The following is a 20901-nucleotide window of genomic DNA, read 5'->3' as shown; positions in this document are numbered from 1 at the left end:
AGTGACTCTGATTTGCTGCTGGTTCAAGATGAACACATGTCAGGCAGTGGGGTCATAGTCACAACCATCAGGATCCAATTTCACAGGGGCATTTCAGTACAACTGCAGCCAGTTCTGGGCAGACAGGGTGAAAACTGTCCCTACAGGCAGGCTACTACTCAGGGCTTCCATGACGGGGCCAGTGAGGGCTTTGCTGGGGTGTGACTTGGTATTCGGGGGGTGGTCCAGATGTTCTGACCCAGTCACATTCTCTATGCACAGCCATCTGTGCAAAAATTAACCCCGTTCTTACTAGTAATAGGTAGCACATAGATGCTCTCAGGAAGTATACAGGCACATAAGGATGTGCGTGTGCCTGGTGAGAGATCCATTACATCTGCTTCCAGGCTACTCTTCAGAATTTGGCCCTTTCTTTGGAACCTGCTACTTAAGCCAAACTCCTCTTTCTTACAGTTCTGGTACCGGCCCATCAAATGCTTCCTGCGTGTGAGGTCGAGAGAGAGTCATTTCCCAAAGGAAAGGAGAGTGAAAGCCCCATCATTTGAAACTGGCATGGACAAAACCCTAGGAGACATACTTAAAGGATCAGTAATATACAGGAGAAGCTTAATTTGGCTAGTATTTGCCGTACAAAGCACATTGCTCAAAGCTTTACAGACTTCAATAAATAAGAGTAGAGGGAAAGAGGATTTAGAGGCAAGGGAGAAAAGGGATGTTTTCAGATTGGTTGAGCTGGGAAGCAGATAAGGCAGCGAGAACCCTGCATTGGCTGTGTGAGGGGAGGCTGTATGTATATTTCCTATAATAAAAGTTTATCTCTGATTACTCTGATTTTCTCCTGAGTTGCATTGGACCATGCACGCAATGGCATATGACTAAGTGCCATCTCTGTAAAAGAATCATCTAGCTACTCACTCTGCTTCTGGGTTCACGATCCTTACAAAGCCAGAGGCTGCTCCCTGGAATGGAATGTTTGCTTTGCTTTGCAGCTATGTTCCTTACAGCTCAAGTGAATTTATGGTCATAAGCTTCAGACATGAGCAATAAAGTGAAACCAAATTCCCCTTTCTCCACTGTGCTCTTCAGTGCTGACAGGGCAACGAAACTATCCTCCTTTGTCTTTTTCAATAGTTCAGCATGGTCCCTGACCAAACCCTGAGTGCTTGCTCTGTTTCCACATGGTTCTTTTATTCCCTGGAGCCAACAGATTTTTTTCCCCACTGAACAAGGACCGAGTGCCAATGGAGTCCCCATGCTATTCTCTGAGTGAGGATAGGGATGCTCAGCAGAGCCCAGCAGCAGGATGGAGAAGAGAGGGCAGGAGGAGGGCTGGGCCTGTGGTGTACATCCCTTGCCTTCAACGCCATGGGGAGGAGCCACCCTGGGGCCATGTCTACACTACAAAATTACGTCGACTAAACTTACATCAGTGTGCAACCAATGCAGTTATTACATCACAGGTGTGTGCACGCACTTAGCTCATGGTGGTGGTGCATGTCCTCACCAGGAACTCTTGTGTCAATTGCATTTACCGTGTGGGGCATTGTGGGATGGCTCCTGTAAGCCAGCAACAGGCAATGTGAGTAACACATCAGTGTCTACACTGACACTGCATCGACCTACTTACAGTGACGGTGACTCTGCGCCGCTCAAGGAGACGGTGTTACTATTGGCTTACAGAGGCGCTTACGTCAGAGAAGAGACTTCCACAACAAGGTCGACAGGAGGCAGCTTACAGTGCCCTAACCCTGTCGTGTAGACCAGGCCTGGGTCAAGTGTAAGGGACATTAGCAGGGCAGGGAGAGGGAAGCATATCTTTTGTTGCTAAACAAAATCTGTCTCCAGAGACTTCTCTTCAGCATCTTTTCTCCAGCATTAGCCTAAACTGAGGGGGAAATTCCTGTAAAGTAACAATATGAGGCATTCTGCAGTTGATGCCCCAGATCTGTTTCTTTTCCAGCAGTAAACTGAGCAGCTGCTAACGCACGCAGCATAGGACACAGGTGGGCTTTATTGTCCAAAGCACCAACCAAGTTCCAACCTTTGGAACAGGGAGAAGAGCAAGCTCGGCCTGTGATTTGGAACTGGTGTGGAGGGAAAGTCATTTGAGCGTATTATGTTGTCAGTTTTAAGGGGGAAATGGGATGTTTCTGTAGGAATAAGCAAAGCCCTTCTCTGTGTGGTGTGGGGAGAGTTCAGTTGATGAGCGCGGCGGGGAGATGAGTTATTCAAGACACGGAGGGCAGTTTGACATGTTTTTTCAGCCCCTAAGGAGATGAGGTCAAAGGTTACATTCCATTTGGCTTAGTGTGGTTTTGCAATTTGCCTCTAACCCTAGGGCTTAGCCGTGGTTATGCTGGCAACAAGGGAACTGGGAAAAGGAGGGGTCCTGCCTAGCATGAGCTCAAATGCAGTGAAATTCACATGTAGCGTGGAAGCCACATGTTGGCACAAAGTGTTGTAATAGGCAAATTGCAATTCTGGTGGTGGTGATGAGCTTCTTAAAGGGCCAGATCCTACAATCCTGAGGAAGAGTTCTGTCCTTAGTTCTCACTCTGGCACACATCTCACTGAATTTCACGGGAGTTTTGCCTGAGTAAAGGCCCCGAGATTTGCCCCAGAGCGAAGTTGTTGTGTGGGGAAAAAGCTAACATCCCCATCAGTGGTTCGTGCTACTCGGTCCATAGTGCATGTCAACGATTCAAATGAGAAAAGCCCAGAATTGCCCTACTGGTCTGTGCTGCATCCAGAGGGAAGATTGGGGCAGGGAGATTGGAGAGATTGTATAGCGGTGATTACATGCAAAGGGGAGCAGCAAAGGGAACAAGAAATGGATTGAATGTTTCTTTTACTAGCAGCACCAGCAAAGGTTCTCCCCCTACCCCACCCTGCACCCCAAAAAGTTCTATTTGGATGGGAAGAAAAATAGCAGTCACAGCCCAGGGAGATGGGGGCAGATGCAATAGCAGACACAACAGTGTCAGGGTGCCTGATGGGCCAGGCTGTCATTAAGGCCAAGTTTTTTAGGAATTTGTCACTAGAGGTGGGCAGGAACTGGATTTTCCATTTAGTGGGAAGTTCTGCAAGTTCAAGAATTTTTGTTGTTGTCTGAAAACAAAAAGTTCAAAATTTTCCATGTAATGAGATTAAAAAAATAAACAAAACCAACAACTTGATTTCAGGTCAATCGAAACATTTAATTTTGATAAAAACTAAACATTTCATTCCAATTTTCTGATTTTTCTTTTTAAATTTTTTGTTAAATGTTATCTAGAAAACAATGAATTTCATTTGAAGAAGTCCTTTTGATGTGAAAAATTCCATAGGTGTTGAAATGGAACTTCTGGCATTATTGAAATGCCTCATTTTGTGGGGAGGGAGGGTGTTTAAAATGAAATTTAATTTAAATCAACGCATTTTGGGGAAATATTTGGATGCAAACAGCATTTTTTGTCATAAAACCATTCAGATGAAAAATTTCTGACCCTCTCTATTATTCGCTTGAGAGGCGCATCACCCACCATGAGTCAGCCCCTGGGTCACCTGGCTCTAGAACTGCTCCTGAGCTAAGTGCTGTCATCAGGAGCTTGTCTAGCAGTGTGGCAAAGATGCAGGCTATCAGCCTGTAGAAGACATTTCTATTGTGCTGCCTTTGCTGATACCATTTGGTGCCATTGAGTTGATCTGCCAATTCAGAGAAGGATCGGGATATTATACAGGAGGATCTGGATGACCTTGTAAACTGGAATAATAGTAATAGGATGAAATTTAATAGTGAGAAGTGTAAGGTTATGCATTTAGGGATTAATAACAAGAATTTTAGTTATAAGTTGGGGACGCATCAATTAGAAGTAACGGAAGAGGAGAAGGATCTTGGAGTATTGGTTGATCATAGGATGACTATGAGCTGCCAATGTGATATGGCTGTGAAAAAAGCTAATGCAGTTTTGGGATGCATCAGGAGAGGCATTTCCAGTAGGGATAAGGAGGTTTTAGTACCATTATACAAGGCACTGGTGAGACCTCACCTAGAATACTGTGTGCAGTTCTGGTCTACCATGTTTAAAAAGGATGAATTCAAACTGGAGCAGGTACGGAGAAGGGCTACTAGGATGATCCGAGGAATGGAAAACTTGTCTTATGAAAGGAGACTTAAGGAGCTTGGCTTGTTTAGCCTAACTAAAAGAAGGTTGAGGGGAGATATGATTGCTCTCTATAAATATATCAGAGGGATAAATACAGGAGAGGGAGAGGAATTATTTCAGCTCAGCACCAATGTGGACACAAGAACAAATGGGTATAAACTGGCCATCAGGAAGTTTAGACTTGAAATTAGATGAAGGTTTCTAACCATCAGAGGAGTGAAGTTTTGGAATAGCCTTCCAAGGGAAGCAGTGGGGGCAAAAGATCTATCTGGTTTTAAGATTCTACTCGATAAGTTTATGGAGGAGATGGTATGATGGGATAATGTGATTTTGTAAGTAATTGATCTTTAAATATTCAGGGTAAATAGGACTAATCCCCTGAGATGGGATATTAGATGGATGGGATCTGAGTTACTACAGAAAATTCTTTCCTTGGTATGTGGCTGGTGAATCTTGCCCATATGCTCAGGGTTTAGCTGATCGCCATATTTGGGGTCGGGAAGGAATTTTCCTCCAGGGCAGATTGGAGAGGTCCTGGAGGTTTTTCGCCTTCCTCTGTAGCATGGGGCACGGGTCACTTGAGGGAGGATTCTCTGCTCCTTGAAGTCTTTAAACCATGATTTGAGGACTTCAATAGCTCAGACATAGGTGAGGTTTTTCGTAGGAGTGGGTGGGTGATTCTGTGGCCTGCGCTGTGCAGGAGGTCGGACTAGATGATCAGAATGGTCCCTTCTGACCTTAGTATCTATGAATCTATGAATCTGGACTGTTGTTTCCATAATGACGCCATTTGTGCTGGCTCATGAATCCCATGCTTCTGTGACGCCAGCAGAACATTTTCCCCCCAGGAAATTACAGCTGCAGATGTTGCAACAGGCCAGCTGCCTGTTAAAGTGTTGTTTCCAAAGAAAAGGCTGAGCCGGAAGCAGTAACATTCTATGAAAGCCAGCTCCCCCACTGGCAACAGCTCCGGCTCAAGTGTCGTCGCCTGCAGGCTGGGTATCTCATGTCAGCAGCATTCCGGGCGATGCTACTCCGGGAATAATTAAATTTCACCATGCTGTCATGCTGGCTGGCGTTGTGAAACAAAACCCAAGACACGGGATCAGCAGGGACAGCACAATGTGGGAGAGCAGGGAATCTCAGCAACAGCTTTTAAAAGATGCCTTTGAGAAATTCAGCCTGTGCACTTTATTTAGCAGCCTTTTTCAGTCCCTCTGCTATCAGCTGCAGGTATTTATCCTCACCACACCTTCTGAGGCAGGGATGTGTTATTAGCCCCATTGTACCGAGGGGAATTGAGGCACAGAGAGATTTAGGGCCAGATTTTTAAAGCTATTTAGGTGTTTAGAGTGTCAGATAGGTGCCTAGTGGGAGATCACCCACTGAAAACTCCCACTGAGTTCGGATCAGGCCCTAAGTGACTTGCCTAGGGTCACATAGGAAGCTTGTGGCTGAGCTGCGCATGGACTCCAGGTCTCTCAAATCCCAGGCTTGCGCCCTGAAACACTGTTCCATCTTTCTTTCCCTGTTGTATCCCTCGTGGCAGGGAAGAGACAGGACTGAACTGTAATGCACATGGGTCTGATCTACTCCCATTGAGGTCAATGGAAAGACACTCTGGATCCAGCCCTATAAAAGGGATTCTTGATAGAGATATTCCCAGTCCCCTGCTCTGATCACAGCTTGCCCAGGACATGATCATGTACTTTGGGCCCTGAAATACTAAACCAGCAGGAGATACATGCTTGTCTGGTGAGTCACCTTATGAACTGAAGGGGAAGTGTCTTCTCTCTGAAACCATTCTCCTGGGGTGGGAGGGGCAGGGTGGTTAGACCTGTCTAATTTTACTGAAGCTGTTGTAATAAAATCCATCATGGAAAAAGATGTGGTAACGGCCTAATGATTTGAGCCTGCTCTCTTCCATTCCACTGAAGGACAGCTCCAGATAAACAGCCTGGTTTCAACGTCGCTTCAAAGGCCTTTTCATGCTAGCCAGCTGTTCCTCACTAACTGGAGATCATTTCGCATTTACCTTGGCTTTGGGGGATAAGAGGGTTTAGGCGTCAGAAGACAATAAAAGCTGGAGTTGCCTTGAAACAAAGGCCTCGCTTATTCTCAGCCAGATGTCATGGTAGTGACAGATGAGCCTTGTTGTGCCAGTTGTCTTAGTGATATCAGCGTGGCAGGTGCTATTGTAACCCTACAAAAAGGCATTACACTCTAACTTCTCAGCTATATCTAGGGAGCTGTCACATAGCCACTCCCTGTGCCAGCCACCCTGGGCATAGCTTACAATGGATTGTCACCAATGCAGCCTGAAATGTGTCCCTATAGCAGGAGATGAAACGTTGGGTGCTTCTCTCTTACATGCTCTTTGTTTGTTTAATCTTTTCAAGGGGTCACATTTGAAGAGAAGAAAAATGGAGACATTTTCGACTCAGTTTTATTTAAGCAGCAGCAGACTGCTTAAAAAAGACTAATTAAAACAACAGCTGGAAAGCTCCAAACTTCGGGGATGCAGGCCGAGTGAGATGGGCCAGAGGAAAGCACTGAGACTTGCCAACTCTGCAGGCCTAGGAGATCCGATAAAATATGCTTAATGATCTTAATCCTGACCTCCCAGTATGGAGATGTTTACTCAGAAGGGGCCAAGAGTGTGTTGCTTCAGGGCAGCTCAGATGGGTGCAGTGGGAGAACTATATGAGAGAACTTGCAAGTCATCTGCAACTTGGGGCGGAGCAGGGCTATTCACTTCCGTGGGATCAGAACATTTCTGCTGCTCATGCACATTCGTGTCTTTGCAAATGAAGAGAGTCAACACGTGACTTCCAGCTGAGTCAAAATCTGAATGGCTGGCACTGGCCTGGCCTCTGAAGAGCACCAGCATTCACTGAGCTTACCTCAAAATGTGAAATACAGAAAGCTCTAGGCTCATGTTAAGAGTCCGAAGAAACTCCTATAACAAACCTCGCTTTGAGAGGCTCTACTCAAAAGACGTGCCCGTAGCTTCATTCTCTGGATGTACAGTGCACAAGCTCGGCTGGCGAATGCCACGGCAGTACATAGCAGCGTTCCCCCAATTCACAACTCTGGCTGCTTTGAGCAGTGCCACACGGATGCAATTGGATTCAGCTGGGAAGCGCCTGATTGACAATCTGCTCCTGCAGCCTCCTAAGCCAGCCACTCTCAGAGCTGCATCTCTTTTTGTGTAGCAGGATCTGAGACTACAGAACACATCGCCAGTCCCTCGCATGTGTTGCAGCAGTTGGTCCTTATTGAAACTCAGGCCAGACTTTTAAGTAAAATCAATCATTTCTGTTAGATGGCTCTGCTACTCTGCACAAGACTCTCAGATACCACAGTGACTGCCATTCAATGGATGGAAAGACTGATCCACTTGGATGAGGCAGGCCTCGATTTTCCAGTAACTGTAAAAGTATCAGACAAATGAACTATGTAATATATTCCACAAATGGGATCAACTAAGCTGTAAGCCAATCAAAATACAGATCTGCCATCAGCTCCTGATCCAATTAGATTTTGATGCAAATTGGCTGGAACTGGCATTCACTAAAGAGATGTGTTTTTTCCACCAAATGCATCCGATGAAGTGAGCTGTAGCTCACGAAAGCTTATGCTCTAATAAATTTGTTAGTCTCTAAGGTGCCACAAGTACTCCTTTTCTTTTTGCGAATACAGACTAACACGGCTGCTACTCTGAAACCTGAGTTTCACTCTGTTATTCAGCAGCTGTCCACTAACACATGGGAGATCCAGGAGGGGAGATTAAAGTGTTCTCAATTCATTTTAGAGGCTTTGTGAATTTCTGCCCAATGTAAATCAGCAATGGGTAACGCTATGCTCCCATGCCCTTAGATCTGGCAGCATCTCTCCCCCTCATACAATTTTGATAATAGCATTAATTTGCTTGACCTAGAAAAGGTTTTGCAAGTAGCTGCCAGTACAGCAACCTGTTTAAACATTGTAAAGAAAACCATGGATAGTTTCCCCCATTGTCATTGCAATGCTATGGCACGATGCTATATTTAAGACTCCAGGGTGGGCACTTACCCATAGGGCACATTCTTTTGGGAGCAGTCATTCTTAATGTCATCAGCAGGGAAAAGGAAACAGTCCTTTGTCCTTTATCTTTCTTGAGGACAGCCACTCTCTCTGGTGCTTCTCTGGGTGAATCTGGCTTATCTGTAAGTAGGCTACAGTTTATACAAGACTTATAAGACTTTTATAGAGCATCAGCTATTGCAAGTGTTCATTGCACTTGCACATGGCGATAATTCATCCTTCTTGAGTGTCTCTTGCTTGAAAGAGTTGCTAAGTGCCCCCCCCCCCGGCCCAGTCTTTTCCTTGTGAGACTGTTTTTCCAGCAAGAATCCATTCATTTGTAGTTTTTTCTAAATAGATCATTGCATTTTGGACTGGAAAGCAGTCGGCTGCAATACAGCTGACATTATGTTTTAACAGAACAAAGCTCTATGTCTCTATAGCAGACCTTAGGTTGCAGAGCATTGAATGTTAGTTCAAAACGATTGAGGAAAAAAACTAAAGTAAAATAAAAGCAAACATGAAACAATATTTGTGTAGACCATGGAAACACATATCTGATGCCTGGTAGTTATTTTTCAGCTGAAATATAGTTCAGATCATATTTTAAAGAGCACAGAAGCATTTTTCTGAAGAAAAAAAAAAAGGTTGGTCTTATTTTCTTTTCCTTATATTTCCTTTGCTGTCTAGGGAAGCCTCTTCTAAAGCTGTGTTCTACTGATGGAATAGTGACATGATAATTCTATAGTTTACTTTGCATGTTGGGATATTTTGAGTTCCCTATGACAAATAAGTTTTCATCTGGGGTATTTTTAAGCAGGTTACTACATTAACATTTAAACAGCTTATCAAAAGAATTAGACTAATGCAACATAATTGTATCAAAACTGTATCTTCCTGGCTGAATAATGTTTTAGGATTAGAAATGCAATAAACTAAAAGCCAAACCAAAATAGCTAGGGAAAAATTCCTTCCATCGAAATGAGCCAGTGACAGGTTTAACTGCATGGGTTTTCAAGGAATATTATTAACAAAGGTAACATTTTCTGAAGTGCCTAAATTTTATTTTCAAAAGTCACTTAGGATCCTAAGCCTCATTGAAAAGCATTCCGATTCAGGTGTCTACAGGTCTAAGTCATTTTGGAAAATAGGACTTAGGCGCCTAAATCCACTTAAGCACTTTTGAAAAATCTACCCCAAATCTTTTATAACCAAAGTCTTTTCCTACCCATTCATTGACCCAGACTGATTTAGCTTTCATGTATTAGTCACATCAGGGCTATTCTGGAGGACTTAAAAAGAAAAGGAGTACTTGTGGCACCTTAGAGACTAACTACATTTGTTAGTCTCTAAGGTGCCACAATACTCCTTTTCTTTTTGCGAATACAGACTAACACGGCTGCTACTCTGAAATCTGGAGGACTTGTTTGCTTTCATGAAGTGGGTTTCTGGAAAGGCTGTAGGTGGGGTGGGCTAGGGAGGGATACCCTTTTAAAAGTTGGTTCCATTTAATCCCCAGGCATTTATTCAGTACATAAAAGCAGCTCACTGAACATTCCCGGAGGAGGGGCTGCAGGGATAGCTTAGCTTTTTAGGCAGCTGATGGGAGGAAATGGACTAGAGCCAGTAGCCACATTTTTTCGCCCCCCACATTTCCACCTCTAGCAAAGAGAACAAACGAGAGGATTCTTCAGCTGCTTTAGTGAAAATCCTGTGTCGTCTTGAGTGATGAAATTTTGTTTTTAAACAAAACTTAACCCTTTGATTGCTGCAGGACTCTCTCAGAACTTCTGTAATCATCTTCAGGGAAATAGGGGAACTAAATGAGCTCCCAGGCTGTGCCCAATGGGATAAAGGGAGAGTTATCTTTGGACTCCCAGCAACACAAATGTGTCTCTTCCATATAGCTGGTTTATGCACCAGCATTGCAGTAACAGATCTCATGATATATCTCGCCCCATAGGGGGGATTACCAGAGAGATCAAGGCTACAGAACAACAGTGCTGGTTCAGGATGGATTTGGAGAAGGGGAGGTGGCCAGGTTTTGCTTTCTTCTCTTCTACCATTCCATACCCACCTGCCTTTCCTCCCCACTCCTTCTAGCCCCCTGACACATGCTGTGAGGAGTTTACAATGCCATGGCCTTGTCCTGACCCTTCTCAGTCTCAGTGTAAAGGATGACACCATTTGGCCAATCAGATGGCCTGGCTCATGTCTCAACATTCCGTTTATCTTATATTACTCGCCACCTGACTGTGATTCTCAGAGAACAGTTAATGAATATGAAAAAGTTAGGTTTTTTAAATTAAGATAAAAGCACATTTTAAGGTGCCCTTGGATTTAAAAAGATTTCAGTTTAGTCCATATGGATTCCAGTCCAAAACTCTGATGACTTTCTAACATTGACCTCAATGTTTTAAGATTGTCTATCAAACCTATTTTAGTTTAATTTATCCCACCTCATCTACCCTATCTGGCTCATCTAGGTTTTATACCAGGCTCCTCCTTGTAGTGTCTGAATGCTATTTTGGAGCTTGATCCCATGCTCATGGAAGCCTGTGGAAAGACTCCCCCCGATTTAATCGGGCCTTCGTGAACAATCAACGTTGTGACTGGATTTTAGCTATTTATTGTTCTTCTCCTGACTCCAGTTACTTTTAAAGGCTCTTGAAGGACCCTCTGCTCTTAGATTTTCATTTTTCACCAAGAATTGATTTCACTGATGTGGAACCAAAATTGTTCATGGATGTTAAGACCAGAAAGGTCTGTTCTGATCTCTTGCATAACACAGGCCAGAGAACCTCACCCAGTAACTTCTGCATCAAGCCCAGCACTTCTGTTTGAGTTAGAGAGTACCTTTTAGAAATATTTTTTCACTGCTTTGTTTTTAAGGCAGATGCTGGCCCCAGTTTTTAAAATGGGAATCCCTCATTTGCAAGCAAATGGATGCTTAGGAACTGAAAATAAGTAGCTGTCTTAAAGATTTGAGATTGGTCTCATTGAGGTTAATAGGTGCTTATTTGTACATGCAAATGAAAGGTTATCCTGGACGGTCAGAGACAGTCCATTTGGAAGGGGGGCTTAAGGTGTATTTGACTCTGTTCTGGCAGGTAAGATCCCTCTGTGAGTGCTCAGCATGGAAACTCGAACTCTGTTTCACCGCAGCGAGGAGGAGCAAAAGGAGGAGAGCCAACGCAGCTTGCAGATGACCTCTACCACAAGAAAGGCAAAGTTCAGGTCCAGGTGAGTCAAGGGGCTAGTGATGAGTCAAAGAGTTTATGATGAAGTGAGTCAGGTCCAAGTGAATCAGCCAGGTCTAGGCAAGTCAAGGGACTGGTGGTGAGTAAAGGGGTTATCAATACGTGAAATAAATAGAATGCCTTGTTCACTTATTTGTACAACACACCCAGCTATGTCCTGTGCTGCCTAACTTATGTGGTTTCACATAAGCAACTGATTCTTTACTGCCTGCCCTAAAGAGCTGTGTGTGCCAATCTATGAACATTGCATCCCAAGCCATCGGAAGATGGTAGATGAAGTAAGTAAGTAGATGGAGTTCTATGGGAAGAATAGCTGATGTTAAGAGCAACCCTACAATAACAAGTCTGTCTGTTGGTCCCAGATCTCATAAGCAATCCCTATAATTATAAGCCACTGCATGTGTGGACACCAGCCCAAAAGGCAACTCTACAATAATAAACTAGTGTGTGCAGCCCAGCCCTCAGGAGTGGCTCGATAATATGAAATTAGTGTCTGCACAGCCTCACCCATGTGAGAGACACTACAATAATATGCCTGTGTGCCTACAATAAGGGAAAAGGCCGTAAAGGTCCAGATTTCTGTTTTAAATGTCCAAGGAGAAACTATAAGGGGAATAATTGCAAATACCTTTGTTGATCTTTCTTTTAGGGGCTACTGAAATAGATCTTCAGTGTTCAAATTATAGCTCAATATACTCACTCTAAAGCATGGTCCTCCACTCTCTTCTGCTTTGAGTTTGGTGGAATGCTCAGGGTTTAGCTGATTGCCATATTTGGGGTCGGGAAGGAATTTTCCTCCAGGGCAGATTGGAGAGGCCCTGGAGGTTTTTCGCCTTCCTCTGTAGCATGGGGCATGGTTGACTGGAGGGAGGCTTCTCTGCTCCTTGAAGTTTTGAACCATGATTTGAGGACTTCAATAGCTCAGACATGGGTGAGGTTTTTCATAGGAGTGGTGGGTGACATTCTGTGGCCTGCGCTGTGCAGGAGGTCGGACTAGATGATCAGAGTGGTCCCTTCTGACCTTAGTATCTATGAATCTATGAATCTATGAATGGGTGCCCAGATTCTCAAAGGTATTACACTGCCCAGCTCCCATTGAAATGAATGAGAGCTAGGGGCCTTAAACACCTATGAGTAGCTGGGCCTAGGGTCCTTTTTCTTCTCATTCACTGCTGTAAATCCAGCCCAGATTGGTCATGGCTGAAAGTGATTTCCATAAGATGGCTATGGTTGGATGGTCTAATGGGCCAAGCAAAGTAGACTGAGGTAACATTCCCAAAAGTGACTTAGGTCCCTAGGAGCCTAATTCTCATTGACTTCCAATGAGGCTTCTAAGACCCAGATCCTCAAAGGTATTTAGGAGCCTAAGTCTCTTTTTAAAATGGGACTTAGGTTCCTAAGTCAGGCACTTTTGGAAATGTGACCCTTGCTGCTGGACATTTACAGTTCCAGGAATCATTTTCTTTATGAGTCTATTCAACATGATCTGAATTATTTTTCTGTGTCTGCCACCTGAAGTGAGGAAGAAGAGACTTTCACCGTTTCAGAATTATCCATAGCAGCTGCCCTCGCCTTGACCTCAGAAATACCATGGTAGGTCTGACATGAATATTGCTACTGTGATTGTATGAATGGGCTAGATTTAGATCACATGTACCTAGAAGATGCACAGACTCACAATAATTCTTAATTTGAACCAATAATAGACCTTGTAATGTTACTAACATTACTACCATAGATTTACCCAGGCATGGCAATATGTGTATATGGTATAGTGTCTTGTAATTAGAGTCCAGGAGCCAATGCTATTTGGTTCTATCCCCAGCTCTGTAAGTGACTGCATGACCTCAGACAATTTCACTTCACTTCTCCCTGCCTCTGTTTCCCATCCCAAAACTGATGATGATAATCCTCCTCTGTCTCCCAGGGGAGATGTGAGGTCTAATTAAGCAATGCATGCATGCATGCCAAAGCATTTGGAGATCCTTGTTGGGAGGTGCAGAGTGCTATGAGATGGACCCATAGAGTCAAGAGACACATCGTACAGTTTTCATAATGCCTGGGTGAATTTTTAAGAGACCTGCGGCCCATTCCTTCTCTCAGTGAGATTAATGGCAAAACTTTCAGTGACTTCCACTGGGTGCAGGACCTAGCCTCAGGTTCCTAAATTCTTGGTGCATTCATGTTTTTCTATACACCCCATTCATTTTTCCATCCTGGCAAGTAAAAGTAAGTTTGAGAAAGGATCTTTATCTCCAAAGTTCTCATTGGAAAGGAAACACTATGGGACAAATCCTAGCAACATACCAGAAAGTTAGAAAAGCGAGGGCTGCAGGATAGAGCCAGAGCATCTGCTTGGTCTACTTGACTTAAGACCAGAAGCCAGAAACTCCTGGCTTCTAATTCAACTTTTTTTCTATGTAGCCTTGGGGAAGTTATTCAGCTGTTCTGTGCCTCAGTTTCCCCATTCTACAATAGGGTTAATAGTTACTAGCCACCCAAGAGGTGGTGAGGGTTAATCAGTGGATGTTTGCAAAGGATTCTGAAGATGTGAAGCATCAGTATATACGCTGCCAGATCCAGCCAGTGGAAGGGAATCCATGTCATTACTAGGCAAAGTACCATGCAATAGGCAGCTCAAAGCACCCCCAGGGCACAGCTAGTTGAAAAACACAATTTCTGTCCTGTGCTGCAGCCCAAATTGGGACAAAAGGTCAAAATTTTGGATTTTTTCACAAAACGAAATATTCTGATATGTTTTGTTGCTATAGGGTAAGAATGTTTGGTTTGGACTTTACCATTTCTGTTCAGACAATATGTCACAATATGAATAGTCCAAGCAATAACGTCTAAATTAAATGTTTCAGCCTTCTCAAAACAAAATGTTTCAATAACTGTCCACTGAAAATTCGACACCGTCAGGATGTTCCCATGAAACCTTTTGATTTAATTGAATCAGCATTTTCCGAAGGAAATCTGTTCTGTCAGAACATTTTGGACCCACTTTGCTCCAGACTGGGGTGTTGGTCACTTGCTGTCTTCAAGCACAAAATACTCATTGCTAATGGAAATCTGTTGCTGCAGATGGCAGAATAAATACGTACTGGATTTGAAGCTAGCTGTGCCCTTATTCCTGAGCCCACTCTGTAGTGCAGTTAGCAGTCGCTCCTACAGCTGGCTGCTCCAAGCCAGGACTTAGAGGAGACTAGACAGCATAGTCTTAGTTAGTCTGGGAGCCAGAGAGAACCATAGCTCCAGAGACCGCAATAGGGAATTTCTATGGGACTCTACACACGATCCTTAACCCTCATCCTCCTAGTGCCATGGTCTATAACAACCCATCATGCCAGCACTGTCTGGCTTCTAGTGTTTACAATAGCAATATCACATCTGTGCCCACTGCTGAGTGTGTGCCGATGTGTCCTTCCTTATAGACCTGCATAGATTTATCCCGGCGTGTGTGCAATGAAAACCCTCAGAGGACTTCACCAGTTGTGGCTGTTTTATTAACATTGGTTGTTGCAGGGAATTCAAGCTGAGGCGAGAAGCTACTATCATAGAGCTGGAGAAGCGGGGTCAGAAGAGTGTCCGGTTTGGGAATGAAATGGAAAAGCTGGAGAAGGCGGTCATTAGGAACTGCAAGCTCCTGCGCGTGAAGGCTGATCGGAAGGCTTTTCGCAAGAAGGTCAGAGTCGCAAAGGGATTGCAAGAATATCCAGAGTTATAGCAATTAATGCTAGCAAGGATTATGTGGAAGGGATATTAAACCTCTTGCTTCAGGGTTTAAGTTGATCTCTAACTACTGGAGATCAGGATGAGACCTAGCTTATGTCTACACTACAGCATTTACAGCAGTGCAGCTGCCGTGTTTCTGGTGAAGATGCTCTAAGCCGACTGGAGAGAGCTCTCCTGTCGGCTTAATAACTCCTCCCTCCATGAGAGGCAGTAGCTAAATTAGTGGGAAAAGTTCTCCCTCTGACATAGCACTGTCTACACCAGCACTTAGGTCAGTATAACTACATCACTCAGAGGTGTGGATTATTCACACCCCTGTGCGATGTAAATTATACCGAAGTAATTTGTAGCATAGACATAACCCGAATGTAGAGGCAGATTACCAACATCTGTCGCGAAGGGGTTCCTACACCTTCCTATGAAGCAGCCAGGGCTGGCCACTGTCCGAGACAGGACACTGGGCTAGATGGACCATGGGTCTGATCCATGCTGGTAACCTCATGGTCCTAAGAGGGGGAATTTCTGGCTATTTTCTTACAAGTGATGAGTGTTTCAAAATCTACCCCAGAAACTATCTACTTTTCATTCCACCCAGGTTAAAATATTATAAAGCTGGTTGAGGCCAGCACCATTCATACAGCCACCACGTCCATACTAGGCACTCCAGCAAAGCAATCACTGTGTGGGTAATGGAGTGAAAAATGTAGCCCTGTCTTTCCTTGTCATTTCCACCAGTGACGCTGTCTTTGGAGTTAACAGATCCCCACAGTTCTCTAACATTAAGGGGCTAAGTAGCTGCCCAAAAGCCAGCTTTGATGTTTCTCTCCACCTGCTGTCATTTCCAGTAGAGTCAGGGTAAGATCCTCAGCAGGGTAACTTAGTGACAGTCCTTTGAAATGAACAGAGTAACGCTGAATTACTCCAGCTGAGGATCTGGCTCTTAATGCTTTACTGTCACTAAATCCAGCCAGGAGAAAGGCTTTCAGAAGTTGCATGCCCCTTCAAGAAAGTGTCTCTTCTGGGCAAGTTTATTCTCAGTTTGTTAACAGAAGGCATCTGCCACCAGTGTTGGGGTTGGAAACCTTCACCCTCATGAAGTTATGAAAGTGGTGTGCAGCTCTGTTTTGACAATAACTCCAATCAACTTCAGAGCCAAGACTTCTGCTGGGTGGGAGCAGCCTGCCATTTTGCAATGGGAGAAGGTTGTTGCCATTTACACATGCCGCCTCTTCAAAAGAACCTGCATCGTTAGAACATAATCCTGTTGTCCTTGTCCATTCAATCCTTGCCCTAGGCTCTAGAGAAGGCCCGCCGGGAGAAGGAGTACATCGAGCTGCTTTCAAGCCGGCCCCCCTTGATCTGGATCCCAGTCAGAGTTCATGCAGTCTGGGAGAGAATGGGGGTGAAGCTTACATGTACCATTCTGGCTTCCCCTCCACCGCAGGTCACCTGGTGTGTGAGTTGGGGGCGATGACTGGAGCTGACCTTGTGGTTACAAAGCATGTATGCACTTTGAGGGGCAAACAGGAGCGCAGCAGCTGTCTTGTAGAAAGCTCTAAAAGGTGGGGAAGGGAGCACGGTGTTCGGAAAATACAGAAAACACTTTCCCTTCTCAGTCAGTGCTTCAAATACCCTCCCCGATTGGCTGGGAGTTGTTACCGTCTGGTGACGCTCTGTGAAATGGGCAGCTCCCACAGAACAAGGTGTCCAGGTCTGAAAACATCTGCACGGTCAGTAGAAACTGTCCTCTGATAGGTTTCAGAGTAGCAGCCGTGTTAGTCTGTATTCGCAAAAAGAAAAGGAGTACTTGTGGCACCTTAGATGCAATGCATCCGATGAAGTGAGCTGTAGCTCACGAAAGCTTATGCTCTAATAAATTTGTTAGTCTCTAAGGTGCCACAAGTACTCCTTTTCTTTTTGTCCTCTGATAGGCAGTCTCTGCAGAGAAGCGCAGGATCCAATGGGCCCCGGAGAGAGAGAACGGTTGTGGTTTTTGTCCCATTGAGCTGTCTGAGGCAGGGCTGATTCACATATCGATGATCTGGGGCATGGAGAACTTGCCCTGCTGCTGTATCAATTCTGTGCGTAAGCAGAAGACCAAACCCGCCAGGGCTATCAAACTGGCTGCTCCCTCCAGCTCGAGATTCACTCAACAAATGACGGGGGGAAATGTATTGAAAATTCAGTGGTGGCCTCTCTGGGTAAACTAGACTCCAGAAAGACCCACCAGCAGGCACCGCTCCCTCCACTCCCATTGGCCACGGTTCCTGACCAATGGGAGCAACTGAGCTGGTGCTGGGGGCAAGGGTAGCGCGTGCAGAGTCCCTGTGGCCATCCCTCCTCCTAGGAGCCAGAGGGAGATGCCGGCAGCTTCCCGGGAGTCACACAGAACCAAGTAGGGAGCCTGCCTGCACTGCCAACCGGACTTTTGACAGCCTGTCAGCAGTGCTGACTGGAGCCGCCAGGGTCCCTTTTTGACCGGGTGTTCCGGTCGAAAACCGGACACCTGGCAACCCTAGTCCCACCACAGGGAGAGAATTCTCCTGGGCTATAAGTGAGACTAACCTAGACAGGTTCAGAGACAGTGTGTATTCATATCTACATAGCTTTCTTTGATATGACTGCTTTCCCCATATAAGCTTTGGTCTAGTGCTTGCAGAAGAGAACTGTCTTCCTTCCTGTCTGGACATCATCCTTGCTTTTATTTTGACCTCATCACAGAATTGGAGGGGGGGAGGTTTGGTAGAGGGGAGAGAATGGGAGACTTCTGCAAATAGGCTGCTACTCAAAGGAGGAGATGGCCTTTTTAGTTTACATCATAGTCTTCCCATAAACTGTAGTAAATCTTTGTATCCAATGCAGAGTGTAGGACTGAGCACTCCAGAGATGCCTAAATGAGGCGATGTTATTTTATTATTTATTTGTATTGTAGTAGCACCTAGGAGCCCCAATCATGGATCAGGGCCCCATCATGCTGGGCACTGTATAAGCACAGAACAAGTCCCTGCCCCAAAGAGCTTACAATCCACATCTAGAGCTACTACAGTTACACAAATAAGCAAACTAAACAAGAAGAATTGTACATTGGTGGAACTGACTCTGAAGCTGACATGCCTCAATTCCTCTAGCCCGTTACAAGTTTCAGGGAGGTTTATGAACAGGCTTTACATTTGCTCTTAAAGACGGTTCCATACACACTTTTTCAGAATGTGACCTCTTTGATTCACTCCCTCCAGAGTTATCTCAGCTCTCAGAGCAGTGTCGCCTATGTACCAATACAGAACATAGCTTTGGAGAGCGGCCATTGTGCTAAAGCCCCCCCATCTCCAGCTTGTGCTCATGAATCTTAGTCATTGGCCAGCATCTTAGAGCCGACGAGACTATTTCTCCAATGCACTAGACAGGTGCAGAGACACTGGACATGCGCCATCAGGGCTGAACTAACAGTCAGGATACCATACGTGCCTTGGGATTAAACTGCCCTGGCCCCTAAAATTTGAGAAATATGAAGTGTCTCTTTTCTGTTTACTGAGCTTTGCTTAGTTACAAACTCACAGGATGGAAAATGTTGTTGAGCTCTCTTGGGATTGTCTGCAGAAGTTACTGTTAACAACAGACTGAAATAACAAGGAGGCCAGGAATAACATTTCACACATTGTGCACCGAGATCCTCGCTCAGTTTGACAGTCAAATTGATTGTCCTCAAATGAAAATGCCTGAAATAGTCAAACATTAATTTCAATGACTTTACTAGGGGAAAATCTCCTCTACTGTCAAAGTTTCAGATGGGCTTTGGGAGCAGATTAACTTGCCTACTCTGGTCCTTTTGCACCTTTCCAGCGATGCAAAGGGAGCCAGATGTCTGCAGTAGCCAGAACCAAAAAAGCCAGCTCCTATACCTCCCTTCCTGCAACCCCCAGAGCAGGAGAGGGTGGGTGGGGGGAGATAAATGAGGTAGGAAGCAGCGAGCAGGAGGAGTGGTTGGAGAGTGATGCACTCTGGCAATCCCCAGCTGGTATATGGTCCTTAGGCGACCATAGCCAGATGGAACAAGGTAAAGCAGCCCTGAGACTGCTCTAACTTGTGCTGGGGCAGAGAATCAGAGAGCTGTGACCAGCTGTCCACTCCCCTGTTCTGCTGTGCCCCATGGAATACATGTGGCTGGTGGTGTTACTTTGAAAACAAGCTGTTAAATACACTCATTAATTTTCATCTAAACTAGAACATCCCTCTTGAACAGTGTGTCACTTTTATATTCAACTAGGTATAAAAATGGAGTCCGTATTGATCCCCGACTGGCTCCAGCAGGGAAATACAGGATCCAGAACAAGTTTGGCATGCTCACACTAGACATCAATAGGTAATGTACAGACCTTCTGCTTAGCTCCTTCTTCATTAGCAGCAAGGCCTGGTCTGCTGAGATTCCCAGGCCAGTTCTGTAGAACAAAGAAGGCTGGAGGAGGACTGGAAATGCACCTGGAGTCTGACTCCACTGCTTTGCTCCAGGGCTCTAGGAACTTACGTGGACCAAATCTCTGCCCATTGTGAGGTTCACCCAACACTTCTAATAGCTCGTTGGGCTTTAAATATTATTTTATTTTGTTTGAACCTGTATAAATGGAGGTAGATGCAAAATCTCTATGATCTATTGCAGATCCTCATTACTCTACTTTGTTCCCTACACTAGATTATGGATACCTCATCATTTTGGCATTAAGTGTACTTAGAGCACTGTACAAATCTGGATGGACTGATACCTTTCCACAGAAACAAAAAGCCTGCAAGATATATGTGTAATATATATAAGGCCAGGTCTTCAGTGGAATTAATGTGATGCATAGGCCCTTATTCTGAGAATCTCACCTTATGTGCATAATTCCTTGTACATCAAAAGAACAATATATTGAGCAGGGGGTTGGACTAGATGACCTCCTGAGGTCCCTTCCAACCCTGATATTCTATAATTCTATTATTTGACTTCTAAGTGTCAATAATGCCTGACTCCTGTACCCCAAAAAAGTCTTGGCAAAAAACAAGCCTTCTCTTTTAAAGTTTGGTCTTAAAGACCAACCCATATTGACGTGCACTGCTCAGAGTTAACCCTCGAGCGGAAGCATCGAAGACTGAAACTTAAAAGGAAAAACAAACCATTTCTTACAGATGCTCCTTGGAAGACTCTGCTGAATACAGTGTCGAAGTTAAAAATCCATATGGTGAGGCCTGTTCATTTGCTACGGTGCTTGTCCAGAGTAAGTTTCCTTTTAAACATTTTTTATGGATTTTTCTATTTGTTTTTGTTAAAAGAAATTACTGTATTAACCATATACACATGAACAAGGGGGATGCAGTGGGTTGTCTAGCTAAGCCTTTGTAGGAGGGAAGAACAATTGGATTTAAAAAATATTATTTAAAAAGCATCAATCAATATGTTTTCCATGGTAAACTGTCCATAAAGCAATTTCTATGGTCATTACAGAGACAAATAGCCAACCCATCAGAAAGGTTGTTGGTAAATTAACCACAAATCTAAGAAAGAAAATCCATATTGGATTAACTCTTCTTATGCACAAAATTTTAGGCCCTGAGCCTCAAAGATATTTAGGTCTCCTACCTTCCAGTGAAATCAAAATACCTTTGAGGATCTGAGCCTTAGTTCGTAATCATTTGTATTTCCTCAAACCTATCCCTCCCTAGTC

At 44.5% G+C, this 20901-nt stretch overlaps 1 protein-coding gene across 1 annotated transcript in view; it reads left to right on the top strand.

The window, feature by feature from the left end:
* Positions 1 to 20901, top strand: part of MYOM3 (myomesin 3) — a 71027-nt gene that overhangs the window by 6852 nt on the left and 43274 nt on the right. The window contains exons 2-7 of the mRNA XM_043506007.1: positions 11321 to 11453; positions 12989 to 13063; positions 14996 to 15155; positions 16500 to 16657; positions 19470 to 19565; positions 20366 to 20454. Of these exons, the coding sequence (XP_043361942.1) occupies positions 11347 to 11453; positions 12989 to 13063; positions 14996 to 15155; positions 16500 to 16657; positions 19470 to 19565; positions 20366 to 20454 (685 nt within the window). The 5' untranslated portion in view covers positions 11321 to 11346. The remainder of the gene's footprint in view (positions 1 to 11320; positions 11454 to 12988; positions 13064 to 14995; positions 15156 to 16499; positions 16658 to 19469; positions 19566 to 20365; positions 20455 to 20901) is intronic.

This window comes from Dermochelys coriacea, chromosome 19, assembly GCF_009764565.3.
Source record: "Dermochelys coriacea isolate rDerCor1 chromosome 19, rDerCor1.pri.v4, whole genome shotgun sequence".
In the NCBI taxonomy this organism is placed as follows: Eukaryota; Metazoa; Chordata; order Testudines; family Dermochelyidae; genus Dermochelys; species Dermochelys coriacea.
Note: the sequence above shows the minus strand (reverse complement) of the source record. Positions and strands in the feature narration are given on the sequence as shown.